The 15,702-nt window shown below is 38.5% G+C and overlaps 1 protein-coding gene across 1 annotated transcript in view; it reads left to right on the top strand.

Annotated features, from left to right (window-relative positions):
• Positions 1–15,702, top strand: part of OTOG (otogelin) — a 170,557-nt gene that overhangs the window by 117,110 nt on the left and 37,745 nt on the right. Inside the window, exons 32-38 of the mRNA XM_006024882.1 lie at positions 3,784–3,901; positions 4,418–4,497; positions 5,041–8,651; positions 9,375–9,543; positions 10,212–10,360; positions 11,789–11,878; positions 13,017–13,200. Of these exons, the coding sequence (XP_006024944.1) occupies positions 3,784–3,901; positions 4,418–4,497; positions 5,041–8,651; positions 9,375–9,543; positions 10,212–10,360; positions 11,789–11,878; positions 13,017–13,200 (4,401 nt within the window). The remainder of the gene's footprint in view (positions 1–3,783; positions 3,902–4,417; positions 4,498–5,040; positions 8,652–9,374; positions 9,544–10,211; positions 10,361–11,788; positions 11,879–13,016; positions 13,201–15,702) is intronic.

Genomic DNA, 15,702 nt, shown 5'->3' with positions numbered 1-15,702 from the left:
GAGGGGGGCTGCCTGGGCACTAGGTCTTGATAGCCTGCTGTGGGTAGAGGGGAGGTATGGGGTGGGGAGCACGTGTACCAGAACTCACCTGGGCAGTGCAGTTCCCGCTGCCCCTGCAGTGCTCCATGTGAGACTGAGCCCCACCTGCTCCCATGGGAGCCTGTGGCCCAGCTCAGCCTGGCCAGGTGGTGTCCTGCTCCCTCTACCTCTAGTGGTGGCTCCTTCTGCCCCTGCCATGTTGCTACATGATGCTTCTGGTTGGTGGGGAAGCAGGAAGCTTCAGCCCAGAGCAGTGTGGTATGGCAGGGGCAAGATCAGAAGCAGGACCACCACTGGAGGTGGGGGAAGCAGAGCAATGCCTGGCTGTAGCCACACTGGGAACAACCCTGCCAGAAGCTGCACATGCTGGCTGGGGCTGGGCCATTGGCACCAATGGGAGCCCAGTGCAGACTGTCCTGACATGAGTGGGCAGGGCTTGGCCCCATGCAGAACACAGCCATGGACTGGATCCACTCACGTGGCAGGTCAGATCTGGCCCATGGACTTTAGGCCCTCAGCTAGTGGCCTAAGTAGGCTGACAGGAGAATTACAGTCAATAATAACTGATCTCAGAGCATTTAACTAGACAGGCAGGCATCTTCTGCAGAAAGGGGGATAACAATTTTCTGAGAATTGAGTGGACAAGGATGTGAGCTGGCAAGACCTAGGTAAGGTACCATTGGTCAGGGAAGTGACCTCTGGAGCATTTCAGTCTGTTCTCAGTGGTCAAGCAGAAGCCAACTTGGGGATGAATGGCATCCCTGAAAGTGTAAGAACACCCTGGGAGTGTCTTTCAAAGGGGCACCTAGCTGCACCTGGGATCAGGATGTGTTACATACAGGAAAGGAGTCACACTAGTGAAGCTTCTTTCTTGGATATACTACATGGATAAATATGTGATTTGAAATACGTGCTTTTAAAGAACTTTGGGCTTGATTTTCAAAAGTGTTAAGTACTTGCAACTCAGGAGTTACTGGGATATGGAGCTGCTTAGCATCTGCTTAACATCTAGTGGCCTCATTCTGTTTATTTTTATCTAATCTTGTTCGCAGAATGTAACCATTACTGAAGACCAAACTCTAGTATTTGAATAAGTGAAGGTTGCTTGCACGCACTTCCTGTGAAGAGAACCATTTTGGAAGTTGTCAGAGGCCATGTGGAGGCTCTTTGCAGGGTGGACCATCTAATGTATTTCATTCTTAACAATAGGAATGTAAAGTTATTATCAGTAAAACAGCATATTTTAGTCTTTCAGCTTCTTTTAGTTCTTTTGATTGTTACCCACTATGGAGTTAGCTCTTACTCCTTTAACTTGGAGAAGAAATGGTTTGCAAGGTAAGGGACTTGTACTAGTGTAATACGTAACCATAGGCAGGCAAGGTTCTTTGGGTAGATGTAATATCTTTTATTAGACCAACTCAGTAGTTGGAACAAAATTATTTGGAAGCCTTTGGGCACAAGTACCCTTCTTCAGGCAGAGTCTCCCTGTATTTATTTATGCAGTCTCCTTATGCCCGAAAAAGTGGTGCTTGTGCTCAAAAGCTTGCAAAGAACTTTGTTCCAACTACTGAGTTTATCTAATAAAAAAATCACATCTGCCAAAAACATGGCTACAACCAAAAACCCCATATACCTAACCATAAGTGCAGATGCCCCTAGGCTGCTAGGAGAAACAATTTCTGAATTGTTTCTAAAGAAACTGATTCTTTTGGAAAAGAATTACATGTTTCTGAACAGGAGTAAAACAGCAGTAAATGAAAGAGACTTATCCCTTATTCTTCATTCAAGCAAAGATCAAGAGAACTGTGCTAAGGCAGGAATGCTGGGCATCATTAAAAATGGTAACCAGGAGTTAAACAATATTTCCAGGTATTAAATGTTGTCCTGTTAATTACAAACATAAACTTCTATGCAGTAGAGCTGCTCTATTCCAGGTTGCCCTGCTGGCATAATATGCCCTTATGGCCAAATTAATTATTTTAGAAAGGATTGCAATAATGTAAGGATGATGCCTCCATGTGATGCAACCACTGAGAGCACTGTCTGGTGTGGGACTCAGTCCCAGCTGCACATTTGGGCTGGGGTGTCTTGCGCACCTCCAAGCCTTGGAGGTTGCTGCTGCCATGATCCCCCCGGGGCCAGGGAGTTCACTCTGGTCATGGTGCACCCCTGTAGTTGAGAGCCCTGTCAGCTGACAGGGTTCCTGGCAGCAGGAGAAACCCTGCTACTTTTGCAAATTTAAGCTCAATAGCAGCCAGCTGTAAAGTTAGTACTTATTTTCGAGGTCTAACTTCATAGCTGGTTAGAGCTTTTATTGTGTGATAGCTACTTTGCATGTGTAGCTGGTCTTAAGGTACTTGCACAATTCCTGTAACATGTAGAGGGGGCTGCTTTCAAATATGCTAGGATCAGGGCAGCGCCATGGAGAGCTTTAAGCTATCTTTGTATGTGCACATACCTTCACCGCAATCTTTGCCCTTCCTAATTTACACTCATCTGGGATCCGAGTTCTTTATATATTTTTCTTTTTATACTTCCTCTATGAGAGGATATCAGTTTTTAAGTGACAGGCAAAGGTTTTATGTGATATCCTGTTTTGGAACACTGTATTTTTGTAAATCTTGGAGCATGCTTGCTTGTGATGCATAAGAGAAATCTGTGCTTCACCACTTCATACTGCCAGTTGTGTCTGACATTAAAGGGTATCTATAATTCAAGATTTAAAACTATTTTCTGTTTAAGTATTATATTCCCCTTTTTAAAGGTTAATCTTTTCCCACCTTTAAAAAGTCAACTATTAAGAGTGAATTGGTTTCCAAATTTCTTAAATTCAGTAGCTTCTGATTATTTTGTTATTATAAACAAGAATTCTTTTCTTACCTCTAAGAAAATAGCAACTGAAATTTATGAACAAGTGATATCTTCCTTGAATCAGTTGATTCTGCTTGCCAAATAAACTACTTTCTGACTCAAAAAAAATCATTACCATTTTAAATTTCTACAGTAAATAAAATAACTAGTTCTGTAAATTCTGTAATGGCAATTATATTATTGAATAGGTGTTACTCACATTGGTTTCATGTTGTGTTTTCACAGAAAATCCATGATAGCTAAGCATGAATTACTAGAAATATATAATGTATTCACTTTTTATGATGAGCATTTTAAAGACACTTCTGCATTATTTGTTAATTTTTGCTTCAGTGTCAGTCTCCAAATAATTATAATATATACCAAGAAATTATATCTTGAATCAAGTAAAATTCATTGTCATACTTTCGATTGCATCCACTTCTGTAAAAATGAAGTGGATACACTTTTAAAATGTTTGTTGCCGTTCTGGAGAATGACAGTTTTAAAGATCTACTGTGCTGTGATTCCAGGGGAAATTGCAAAGGTACTAGCACAGGAAAGACACTTGTAGGCATGCCTACTAAGAAGCGCTTGTTTCTATGTGCATAATCATCTGTCTGAGATGTATATCAGTGGTTTTCTACCTTTTTTCAATTGTGGGCCCCTAAAATATTTCTAATGGAGGTGCGGGCCCCTTTGAATTGTAAGTGTGGGTAGTCACGTACTTTTGATTGATCATAGTTATCTTTTGCGGACCCCTTAAATATAGTATTCGGACCCCGGGGGTCTGTGGACCACAGGTTGAAAACTACTGATCTATACATGTGTGTACGTGTATATGTATGTCTCTCCATAATGTGTGTATATAATAAATCTCGCATACTTTTCCAGATGTCAAATTTCAATTTCTATCCCATTCAACATGTGAGTGGCGTTATGATGCCTGTACAAGCCCATGCTTCAAAACATGTAGAGACCCTTTGGGAGAGAACTGTCAGGTTGTACCAAAGTAAGTAGCTTTATTTTCATTTAATAAAAGTATATAATTCTAGCAATAGCAGAGCCAGTGTATGTGGCACTGAACATAGTTTAGTCCATTGAGTCTATACAATTTTATCAGGAAATCATTGGAGGAGAATAGCACATTAATAGCCATTGTAGCAGATGGATCAAAATAATGTCCTTGGAAGACAGTTATCAGGTGTCCATTGCCAAAGACTGAAATGTATTGGTATTATTGCAACATTTCAGATGGAGATCACCCTAAATTAAGACCTAATCAAAGAAAGATTACAGTCAGTTGATGTAAAAAAAAAAAACCCTCTACCTTTATTCTGCTTATTTTTCATTATACATAGTAACTTGTCTGTCCCTGCTTTTTCTTTTTCTACATATAAGGTAAGTTTTTAACAGGGTTAGGAGTGGTTGTTCGAGATGCTATAAACAAATTATTGTGAAATATAGTGAGTCTATTTACTCAGAAAGCTACTGCTTGCATAGTTAATACTGATTCTTTTTATTTTAGAGTGGAAGGATGTGTCCCGACCTGTCCTCTCCATATGTTACTGGATGAAGTCACTCAAAGATGCGTGTATTTCGAAGATTGTATGTTTAAGAAATCAGTTTATTACATTTCATTTAATATTTAGTTTTCTTAGGGATAACTACAGTCAGTGTTTTCAGATGACCATTTAAATATAGACAATTAAGTCCACAAGTAGGCACCCAGATAATCAAGCTGACTTCTCAGAAGTGCTAAGCCCTCCAATATAACAATCTAACATTAGTAAAGATCAGTCCACTTAAGTGGCAAAATAGTGTTATGTGCATAATATTAAATGCCCATGTTTATAAATCTTCAATTGTTATTTAACATCCTTTATGGTTAAAACAGGCATTCTTAAAACTTACAAAATTAAAAGAAAAATTAAAACTAAGAGGTTCTTGTTTTATAAAACTTTCAGTAACATTAAATATAAAGCAAATATCTTATCCAACTCTTTTTTGATGATCAAGCATGTTAGGACCCTAAAGGAATGGAAAAAAAGATGTGAACTAGATAAGTTAATATGGATCCCTTCTAACTTTAATAATGTTATGATTCCAGCATAACAAACTGCAAACTAACTTCTGTTTGTCTGGTTTTAGGCATTGAGCCTGCAGTTGATATTCAGCCGTCACCATCCGTACTTTCACATATAACATCTAGTACATTCAACATCTCAGTTGCAGCAATAACTAGTAAAGAAGTAATTTCAACTCTCGTACCTGAATTAAAAGACACACACACAACACGTGCCTCAAAGTGGCAACTCAGTGCAACTGTAGAAAAAGCTACGTTTCCAACTGTTTCTGCATCCAAAATCACAGTTTTAACCACATCTGTAACATCAAATGTTTCAGCACCACATTCAACTGGAACTATTTCTGGCAAAACTACTAGTATGGCAATTTCTGTATCGCAGAAAGCTAATATAAGCTTCCCTTCTGCAGCTGATGTTTTCCCCTTGAAATCTGCTGCCACTACAGGAATCTCTTCAGGTATTCAAGTAACCAGTAGTATTTCTGAAAAAGTATTGGATGCTACAGCACCTCTGACTGCAAGTACAACACATGCAGTTACTAGGAGCAAACCAATGCCTACATTTATACTTGCTGAGACACTATCAATAAGAACAGTATCAGAAACACCAGTCAAAACTATAACAGTAGCAGAAACATCAGAAATAGGCACAAGGATACTTCCTGTAGTGGAAACTAAATTAAAACCAGAAAAAACTTCAGAAATTACAGCCGCTCCTTTTGTTTCAGCAACAAAGAAAACTACATATTTGACCCAATACTCTTTGTTGCCATCCTACTCGCCAATAGAAAATCAAACAAGAACTTCAGAAGCAGAAAAACTGAGCATAGAGCAGCACATTCCCACAGTAGCCAATATCTCTGAAACATCGTTTTCTCCTCTGATCACTACACTAAAGCTGAGCATGAAACCAGTGTCTTTGGAAACAACAAAGGCAACATCCATTTCAACTATGGAAGAAATAAAAGCCACAGAGTTTTCATCTTTGACACAGCTGGTAACAGTGGCAGATACTGAATATCCCCCATATATGGTTCAAAACTTGACTGATATTGCAGGAACCGACCTTACCACCACTCAAAGTGCAAAGACAACAGCTGTACAAACTAAAGAACTGCCATCAGCAATAACTAGTTTGCCACTTACAATTGGTAAAAAAGAAGTACCCCAAACAACATCAAGTGTGAAGCATCCTTCAAGTTCATATTTTTCTCCATATTCCCTATACTCCAGGTCAAGTGCAGTTACAAAAATTCCTTCTGCAGAAAGACCTTCACCATCAGTTTCAACTGCTGCTTCTTCAGGTTTAACAGAATCAAGAGAAACTTTACAAACAGTATCAACTACTGAATATCCAGCATCCAAAGGGCTAAACTTGACAACTACTGAATATATATCACCTGTGTTTATAAGTACAACCAAGACAAGTATTTTCCCATCTTCTGTTAGTGTGACAACATCAGAAATGAAAACGTCTGCTTTAGCAAAAGAGTCCTTGGGCTTGGACACTACAGTTCCATTGGTAACTACAAAAATGGACTCAGTGCAAACAATGCCCCTTACTAGATCTCCACATATTCTTATCAGTGAGGCTGTAACCAAAAGAGTGACAGCATCTCCTGAGATACCACAAACAGAAGAAGTTACCAGTATATACATGAGAGAGCCATCTACATTTGCTTCATCACCAAGCTCCCCAACATCTTTAACCATGATCCTTCTTCCACTATCGACACGCCAAACAGAGGCATCAACAAGGGCTACCAGTCCTATGCGTACATCATCTGAAACTATTTTCACTTTATATCCAAGGAGCTCAGCAATCAAATCTACTTTTTCAGCAGAAAAAGAGACACCCCCTTTAGTGACTGCCTCAGCCCTATCCATTACAGCTGAACAACTAAGCTCACAGACAACTACATCACCCAAAGAAATGCTAGCAAATACCACTTTAAATATTACATACGTCACATTGCCACCATACTCTGAATTCAGCAGCAGAACAGTAACTCCCCCAAAAGTGACAGCAGTCAAAGAGGGGCCAACTCTGTCCACTTCTGTTACATATCCTTTCCTAAAGCTCTTTCACACATCCTCCAGCACTCAGTATCTGGAAGAAAAATTAGTTTCCCCGTATGAATTAACAGAAACGCCTACAGCTCAAACATCATTAATCAAAGATTCTTCTTCTTTCACTACAGCTTCAGTAGGTTCTTCCTTTGTCCAAACGTCTTCAGTAAAGACAGTTTCTGAGCAAACCAGGAAGGAGTCGTCTGCTGTTCCACATTTTACTAGTAAAATGTCAATAGAACATGTTCTTGCAGCTTCCAGGCCTCCTTTGACAAGCAAATCAAGTACCACAGTTTACCAGCCTCCAACAGAAACTTTAATGACCATGAGTACTCAACCAGCAGGGGTTCTTTCAAGTTTATCTCCTACCACAATAATACCTGCAAAAATTCTTTTGAGGACTGAAAAAGTATCACACTTAACTGATGCAGTTACACTGACATACATACCAAGCACTTCCTTAGTTTTGCAGACACTTCCAGCCTCAACCAGAAAAACAGCTGACTTGACTTTCAGCACAAGACCTTTCTCCTCCTCACCAAAACCTACTTCAACTTTACCACCATTAAGTACAGTGGAAAAAGAAGTATTTCATTCATTATCTACGCAAAAGACAGGCACTGTCTTAGACTCTATAGAGCAGGCAATTACCGAAGCATTAGATTCTCGTCAAACACCTAGAACCTCTGTTGTCTTGTTTCCTGAATCAGAATCAACCTCTCCATCAGTTTTCCCATCAGCCACATCAAGAACGTCCTTCACAATCCAGAGAGAGTCATTAACAGATACGTTTTTAACACCCAGAGTCTCATCAGCAGCACCCACATCAACAAGTAAAAGTGCTACAGAGAAGATTGCAGTTTTGTCAAAGCAAGTGCCACTTTCAACTACCACTTACAGTTCTACATTCCCAGCAAGTAAAGTGTTGCCAGCTACAGCTCTTTCTTTAACTACAACTGCTGCTTCAGCACGTTCAGTAATAAGCAATACAACAACACAAAATATCACTATTGTATCAGCTGCTTCAGAAAAAACAGCAGTGACAAGAGAACCAGTTGCAACCTCATTGGAACCCACTTATTTGTTTGTTTCAGAAACAAAGAAAGGCATCTTCTCTGAAACACCAGAATCTATAGGGCCAGAACTGGTCACAAAACCACATTCTCTTCAGACTCCAGGCATTAGTGGTTTTGTCACCCCTACCTCAAAAACAGTACAGACATATTCTCCACTTTCCACAAATGTAACTGCTATGCCTTTTAAAATAGGTGTATCAGTTTTGTCCACCATGTCTTCATCATCTGAGCAAAAGACTATATCTTCTATAGCTGAATTATCAGGCAACACTACTCTAGCTCCCAGACTTGGAACACCATCTGTTACTGAGAGACACACACCCTCAGAGAGTTCATTGTTAATGACCTCAGTCCATCCAAATGTTACTGTGGTTGCATCAGTTCCCCCATTTTCCTATTTGTCTACGAAACCACTTTATGAGTCGTCTACAGAGTATTCTCATGGATTAACAAGAGGTGAAGCTATCTCAGAAGTCACAGCATCAGTTTTCATGCCAGCTGGAGAAACATCAACGCTCCAAACTTGTGTAGTGAGTAGTATTATTAATGGCTATCTCTTTGCCTATCTGTAAAGAAGACAGGAATGTAGATTTATGTACAACTAAGTTATAATGCCACCACTGCTGGAATATCTATTTATGGGCCATATATTTCTGCATTTGGTATTAAAAATATCTGCCTCAAAATATGAGACTATATTCTTATCTCAATTATAGATATGTAAATCTTGAGGAACTCCAGTGCAGTTAGTGGATTTTGTAACTACTGCAGTAGATCATTGCCTGAAGCCTCAGCTTCTAATGTGGTGCTTTGCAGAAAATATTTTTTTGGCTTCATATGCCATTTCATGTTTACTCTGTAGAGGTGACTTTTTCAGCTGTAGTCTGCTATGTGTTGGCATATTGTTTTCTGTCCCATAGTCATCATTAAGATTGCTTAGCTGCCTTCACCTCCCCTGTGATCCTTGCCTCCGCCTTGCTTATGCTCTTGCACGCTTTTTCTTCTGGGTTTCTGTTGAATTTAGTATCTAAAAATCAATAGTACTGCTCTGTAATTTAAATCTGAGCAGCCCAGCTTCAGTAGTGGTCTGATTTTGAAGGGTTCTGAACACCTCCAGGTTCCCTTAACTTGGGGCTTGTGAGGGTTTGGCATTTCAGAAAATCCGGCTCACCTGTTATATCAGTAAATGTGCTGCAATATCATGATATGAACTTGATAAGAATGGTAACCTGTGTCTTTTAAATATGCCTTAGCCAATCACAGAGAATGAGTGCATAAAACACATTTGCTTGGATGGACAATTAATCCAGGTTAACAAATCACTGAACTGCCCATACAATGCAACTCAGCCCAGCTGTGGAGTTCTAGGATTCGCTATTCAAATCAATGGTGACAAATGCTGCCCTAAATGGGAATGCGCATGTAAGTTTTACTTATTCAGTACTTACAAAACTGAATATAATAAAATGTTAACTCATAAGTAGGCTAAGCATTAAAGATGGAATTTCAAGGAGTAGGAATAGAAAGTAAATATTCTAGAGAGTATTCTTGGTTTAATACAGGATAGAAGGCCAGTCCTCTTGCCCTGAGGTAAATGGTAAAATTTCCATTAATTTAAATGAGATATCTAATAGCAAAGAACCAGTGCAAGAAGAAACTGGTGCAAAAGGCTGCTCAGGGTCTCTTGATTGACAGTCATTGAGAGCAGAACTCTGGGCCCTTTGAAACACAAATGCTTTAGTAGTAGGACTGAAAAGGATGATAGTTTTCCACCAGAGCTCCCCAGCAACAGGATAAGATCCCAGTCAAAGTCCAAACTTCCACCTTCCACATCTTCTAGCTTTGGGTCCAAGAAAATCCACAAGGTTGTAGTTCTAATAGCCACAAAGGAGAAATTCTGTTGGATGTCTGAAACATGCAGAATTTGACTCTACTATCAATTTATAATTAATTAATGACAATGACAAATATAACTGAAAATGTCTTTTATGATGAATAAGGTTAATTCATAGAAACATTATATCATGTTTTCTTTTTGTTCCATACCAAAACACTGAAATAAGTTCTATGTTTGTTTGTTTTTTAATCAGGTCGCTGTACATTTTTTTCTGATCTGAGCTTTGTAACCTTTGATGGGAATCATTTAGCTTTATTTAAGGAAGCATCCTACATTATTAGCCAAACTGAAGATGAAACTATAGGTATCCATGTCCATGACTGCAGAAATAATACCAAGAAGGTAACCATCTCTCTTACTTATAAAATTGGCCAATGGCATAAAGTACAGTGAATAAAACTACACTCTAGGTGTGTTGCATACGTTTGTATATAATGTAATAGTATTTAATTATTATGAATTATAAAATACACTATACTATTTGTGTTTGGCACTTAGCTGGTGTAGGGCTTTGGTTTTTTTTCTGCCTGCAAAAGCATCAGTCTTGATGCAACGTTGTAGGTAAGTCAGTACTATCTTTGTTGTATAGATGGCAAAACAAAGCTGTTGAGTGGTAAAAGAATTATACGTGGGTGAATCTCTCACACAGCTATCCAAGTGTGCATTCATCTTTTCTGTGGGAAACTTCAATTCTTAAGATTTAACAGAAAGAACAATAGAGGCTATACCACACACACACACACACACACACACACACACACACACACACACACACACACACACACACACACACACACACACACACACCCCCATTATTAGACAGAGTGAGTATTAAGACCCAAACTCTTCCCAGACTCTCACTCCATCCTACACTACATCCTTGTTTTTAAAATAATTGAAAAATGAATGAACATTTACAATACAGTCTGCCAGTTTATCAATGTCTGATTATTAGCATCCTTATTCTGGGACTTCTGCATTCAAACTTAGATAGCATAAAGGAGTATAGGAATTGGTAAATTGGATCAGACTAATGATGCATGTAGTCTAGTAGTCATTCCTGGACAAAACCCAGTATCAGCTACTTCAAGGGAAGTTGCAAGATGCTCCAAAGGAGTCAGTTATGAGAGAGACCCTGGGATAGTTCTCTGAATCCAAATAGTTTAGATGTTGCCTTATACCTGGAAACATAAGTAATGATATGCTGTTCCAAAACTCGTGGGTTATTTTCCCCTAGCCTTTGCTATGATACTCGGGTATCCTTGTTATAAAAATAAATGCCTAGTGTTCTATTAAACTTTTTAAAGATTTTAGCCTCGGTGACACTAGAGCCTCAGTGACCTTTTGTGGCAATAACTTTCCAGCAGCTAATTTTACACAGTGTGAAAAAAAATATTTCCAATTTTTGCAATTGGCATCTATCAAATGCCCTTGAATTTTGGGGCTATAAGAAGGTGAATATAATTATATTCCTGATGTGTTACTTGTATATTATTTATTATTATAGTACACTTGTGTTTCCACTTATTTGCATCTTCCCTGAGGTAAACAGTTCCAATTTTTTTCAATTTCTAATCCCATGCCAGTTTTTTGGTAACCTTTACCATAACCTTTCTCTGAACCCCCTTTTTTTCTGGTCTAGTGTTTTGTTATTGTTGTTTTTGTTTTGTTTTGGGTGTTTTTGAAATGGCCCGAGTTCAAAATAGTGACTAATCAGAATGTAAAGATTATACATATCTTAATTATGAATCACGATTTTTACTTCTACAGCGTCATTTGAACTCAACTTCATTATGTCTGGCTAAGTTGAATTTAATGTACATGTCAAATCTAATTATTGTTGATCGTTTAAATAGAAAAGTAAGTATTTTACATTTTTATTGTTTTCTTTTCCTTTTTACATTGCATGTTGCTTTCCCCCTAATCTCACTATTTACGGTTTTAACTATTATATTGCATTATAGTTGAAATGTAGAAAACATCTCCTAAAATCTAATAACAACATTTGTATGGGTGGAACAATTTCTGAATCAAAGCAGAGAGCAAATGTGTCATTAACCATTGGCAGTATTCTTAGTTAATTCATGAACTCTTTAAAACATTTACCATTTATAATCCATCTTGAAATAACTCACTCATTGCTTTGTCTTCATAACTTCATTCATCCTTCTGCTAGGAAAAGCTTGTAAGAATTTAAACATTTTTTTATTTTACTTAGAAATATTTTATCTCACATAATTTTCTCTACTTTTGTACTTAATATTGAAAACATTTCCAAGAAATCTTTTCATTTTCATGTTTTAATTTTAATAATCTTATATCATTTTAAATTCCCAATGCTTTTAGCTTTTTAATCTTAACTGGAAGTCACAATCCTTGCTGGTGAAAGGAAGATTATTTCCCCAGTGATTAATTAGCTTTTTTTCTTGTATATGTACTTAAGGGCAAACCCAGTTTTTTAGTTATTTTTTTACTTGCAATTCAGCTTACAACTTAACTTTTTTTTAATTGGACCTCTTTTTCTTGGTACCCTGTTGGCAGTGTAGCATGCTACAGTCTTTTTTGTTGCCAACAGTGTACCAAGAAAAAATGAGGTCCAATTAAAAAAAAGTTATTTTATTTTTCATGATCTCAAAGGATCAGACTCACTGGTCCTTTTAGCTACCTCACTGCCCACATTTGGAGAAAAAGAGAAAGCTTTGTTTGGTCAAAGGGTTGACTGAATTTTGATGGCTTTCACTCGGAATCACAAATAGCACCATTTGAAACTCACCCAAGCTTGGCTTAAAAGTCAGAGCATTTACAAAAGACCTTTCAAGGGTGTTTTGGAAAACCAGATCCACATTTCAGACTGATAGTAAAACCCATTTAAGTTTCATTCCAAAAGTTGCATGCAGTTTTATGTAGTGATGACTTACAATAAACAGCTTCCCATGTTAAGGCATTCAGATTACTCAGGTGTCTTTTTATATTTTGTGTGCATACGTATCTCTTTTAGATAACTGTGAATTCAAGGTACGCCTGGCCTACCATTAGAAAATATGGTTTTAAAATTGAGGATACTGGCTTCATGTATGCAGTTGAGACCCCAACAAATATTAGAATACAGTGGTTTCACAGTACTGGGGTGATGATCATAGAAACAAATACTACAAGTGATCCAAAAGCTATGGGACTATGTGGTAAGTACAGATTACTGTAAGAAATATAGGCATTTGTGTGTTAAAATACTTTGCTAAAGAGTGTGGGGAAGGGCTGAGTGAGGGAGATTTCTTCTACTTATAAATAATATTGTTTCCATGATCAGGTTTACAGATGTCTGGATTGTATTCCAAATAGTTTAGCTTGTTGTGAAGATTAAGGTAGTATAAATATGAAGCTCTTGTTAATTGTATTAATTGTTGAAACGGTGGTTAATGCCCAGCTGTGAAGTGCAGTGATTTGCTTTTATATTTTCCTTCTGACTTTAAAAGCAATTTGACTTGCAGGCATGAACAATAAAGTAGTAGCCAAATAGATAGCCTAGACATAAATGTGAAATATCTCTTAGGTTAAGCAACTCTTAGCGTTAAATAAGATCATTTGTAGGTTTAGTATTTGGTATCCATCTGAAAGGAAATGCTATCTGCTATTTTCATTTTCTGAAGGTCAGAATTAATTTCATGAGAGTGATAGCTGCTAACTTTGTAGAATCGATTTAAGTTGATCTTGTTGCAGAAGTATTTCAGAGAGATTTTTTTTACAGTAATGGGCTAATAACTGTTAAGCTAAGATCACTGTTAGGTCTGTACGGTATGTACACATGGTTTCATTCTTTCTGGAAGCTGTAATCTTGGATGAGACGTTAGGTCTATAGCTCTCGCAAGCATTATATTCATTGATATAAATCTCTTCTCTGACACTTGAATTATTATCTGCTGTAAAGTAGAGCTTGAAACCAGGGATACAAAGTTCATCATTACAGGGCTTGTCTTGCCAATTTCAGAAAGGGCAAATATGTGTAGCACAGTATCAGATACCAGTGATAGCTCAGGCAAGTTTCAAGTCCAGCAGAGAGTAATCTGTAATATACAGAGTAAGAGAGTTTGAAGTTAGTATCAATATATGTTTAATTATGTTGTTTGTTCTGAGTTGTTTTTTTTTAACTCTCTTCTAATATGTTTTTAAGTACTTAGAATAAACAGAACCAAGAAAGTTAAAATCAAACATTTCAATAGATTTCATATCTGAGTTAGCCTGGAGACCTTTTTTTGTTTAGCCAGATTACTCTCTCAGAGGGAACACTGGAAATGGTAATATGTATGCAAATCACATTGGCTGTTAACAGCATCAGAAGGCATTAATGTGTTTTTTCTAAGCTAGTGCTCCAAGCCTTTTTTCTGCAGAGGAATTCTCCATATTTTGCTGATAGATTTACTGTACAGGTATGGCTGTTCTGCAATTTGCAGCGCACTGTATGGATACCCAAGCTAGCTTTAAACAAAGTAGGTTGGGTATTGGTGACAGTCTAGCTTTAGCAGCAGAGTTGCTTGCAAGCTAATTTTAGCTTTGGGTAGGTAAGTTGCCTTGTACTGAACTCTGTGCTGTGCTAGCTCACTTAAAACTGATTCAGGCATCTCAACACTATACTGCAGTGTAGACAGATCAGGCGTTTATATGGTACGTGTTCCAGAGCAGCCTCACTGCTCACCCATCCTGTAGCTCCTGACTTCACACCTTTACCCACATGGACAAGCTATGGGCATTATTTGTGCTTTGTGATATCAAGTAAACCTCTTCGGAGCAATCTCCATCTTAAGCCATAGCGTATCTGGCAACGTCAGAATTTAGACAGAGGGCCCCTTCCTTTTCCATACACAAATGTTAGCTCTTGAGGCACAGTAGGTTTGAGGATAATCATGAGCATTTATGCTTCATAATATTCTAAGGGGACAGGTGGAGAATGGGAGCTTTGTTGCTTCAGTCTCCCACTCACATATGTTGATGGATTTTGGGAGGTCACAATGAGGTGGACTCTCATGGCCAGGAAGAAAAAGCTTCCGGCTTATTTTATGCTTAATGCTGCTTTCCCAGTGCCACTTTAAGAATGGGAAGTCAGTTGATATACTTGTGTCCTCTACTCTTACTAATCTGGGGAGTCAGAGGGTTTAGGCATACCAACAATTTACTGCAAAATAAAGAGCCTGAATTTACTGTATATCAGCTGCTCCATGCTAACTGCTTTTATTCTCATGTAAGCGGGAACCAAGCTGCAGTAAGCTGCAGCAAAAGAGTAAATTGCCATGGTTTAGCTTCCACCAACAGTAGGGTAAGACTGTCCAAATGGGCAGTTACCTCAGAACAAATGGTGAATGGGAAAGCCCTGTCCCCTTTTGTCCCAAAATAAATTGTTCAGATTAGGCCTATGCAAAGTGGCTAGTAATCACTTTGGATTCAAATTCGGCCAATTCGATTCAGTGATCCGAATCACTGTCTTGAATTGATTCAGCTGAATCTGATTCGGAGATTCAGCTGCTGCCAAATTTCCAAATCAGCCAGGCCCATCCCCTCCCAGCCTGGCAATGGCTGCCCCACCCACCCAGCTCCCGGCTCTTTGCCTTGGCTCACCGGGTGCTGCCGGGCAGGTGGGGCAATCCCCACTGCCCCATGCTGCATGGGGGGCTCTGCACAAGCCCCTAACCCCC

Source organism: Alligator sinensis, unplaced genomic scaffold, assembly GCF_000455745.1.
Source record: "Alligator sinensis unplaced genomic scaffold, ASM45574v1 scaffold447_1, whole genome shotgun sequence".
Classification (NCBI taxonomy): Eukaryota; Metazoa; Chordata; order Crocodylia; family Alligatoridae; genus Alligator; species Alligator sinensis.
Note: the sequence above shows the minus strand (reverse complement) of the source record. Positions and strands in the feature narration are given on the sequence as shown.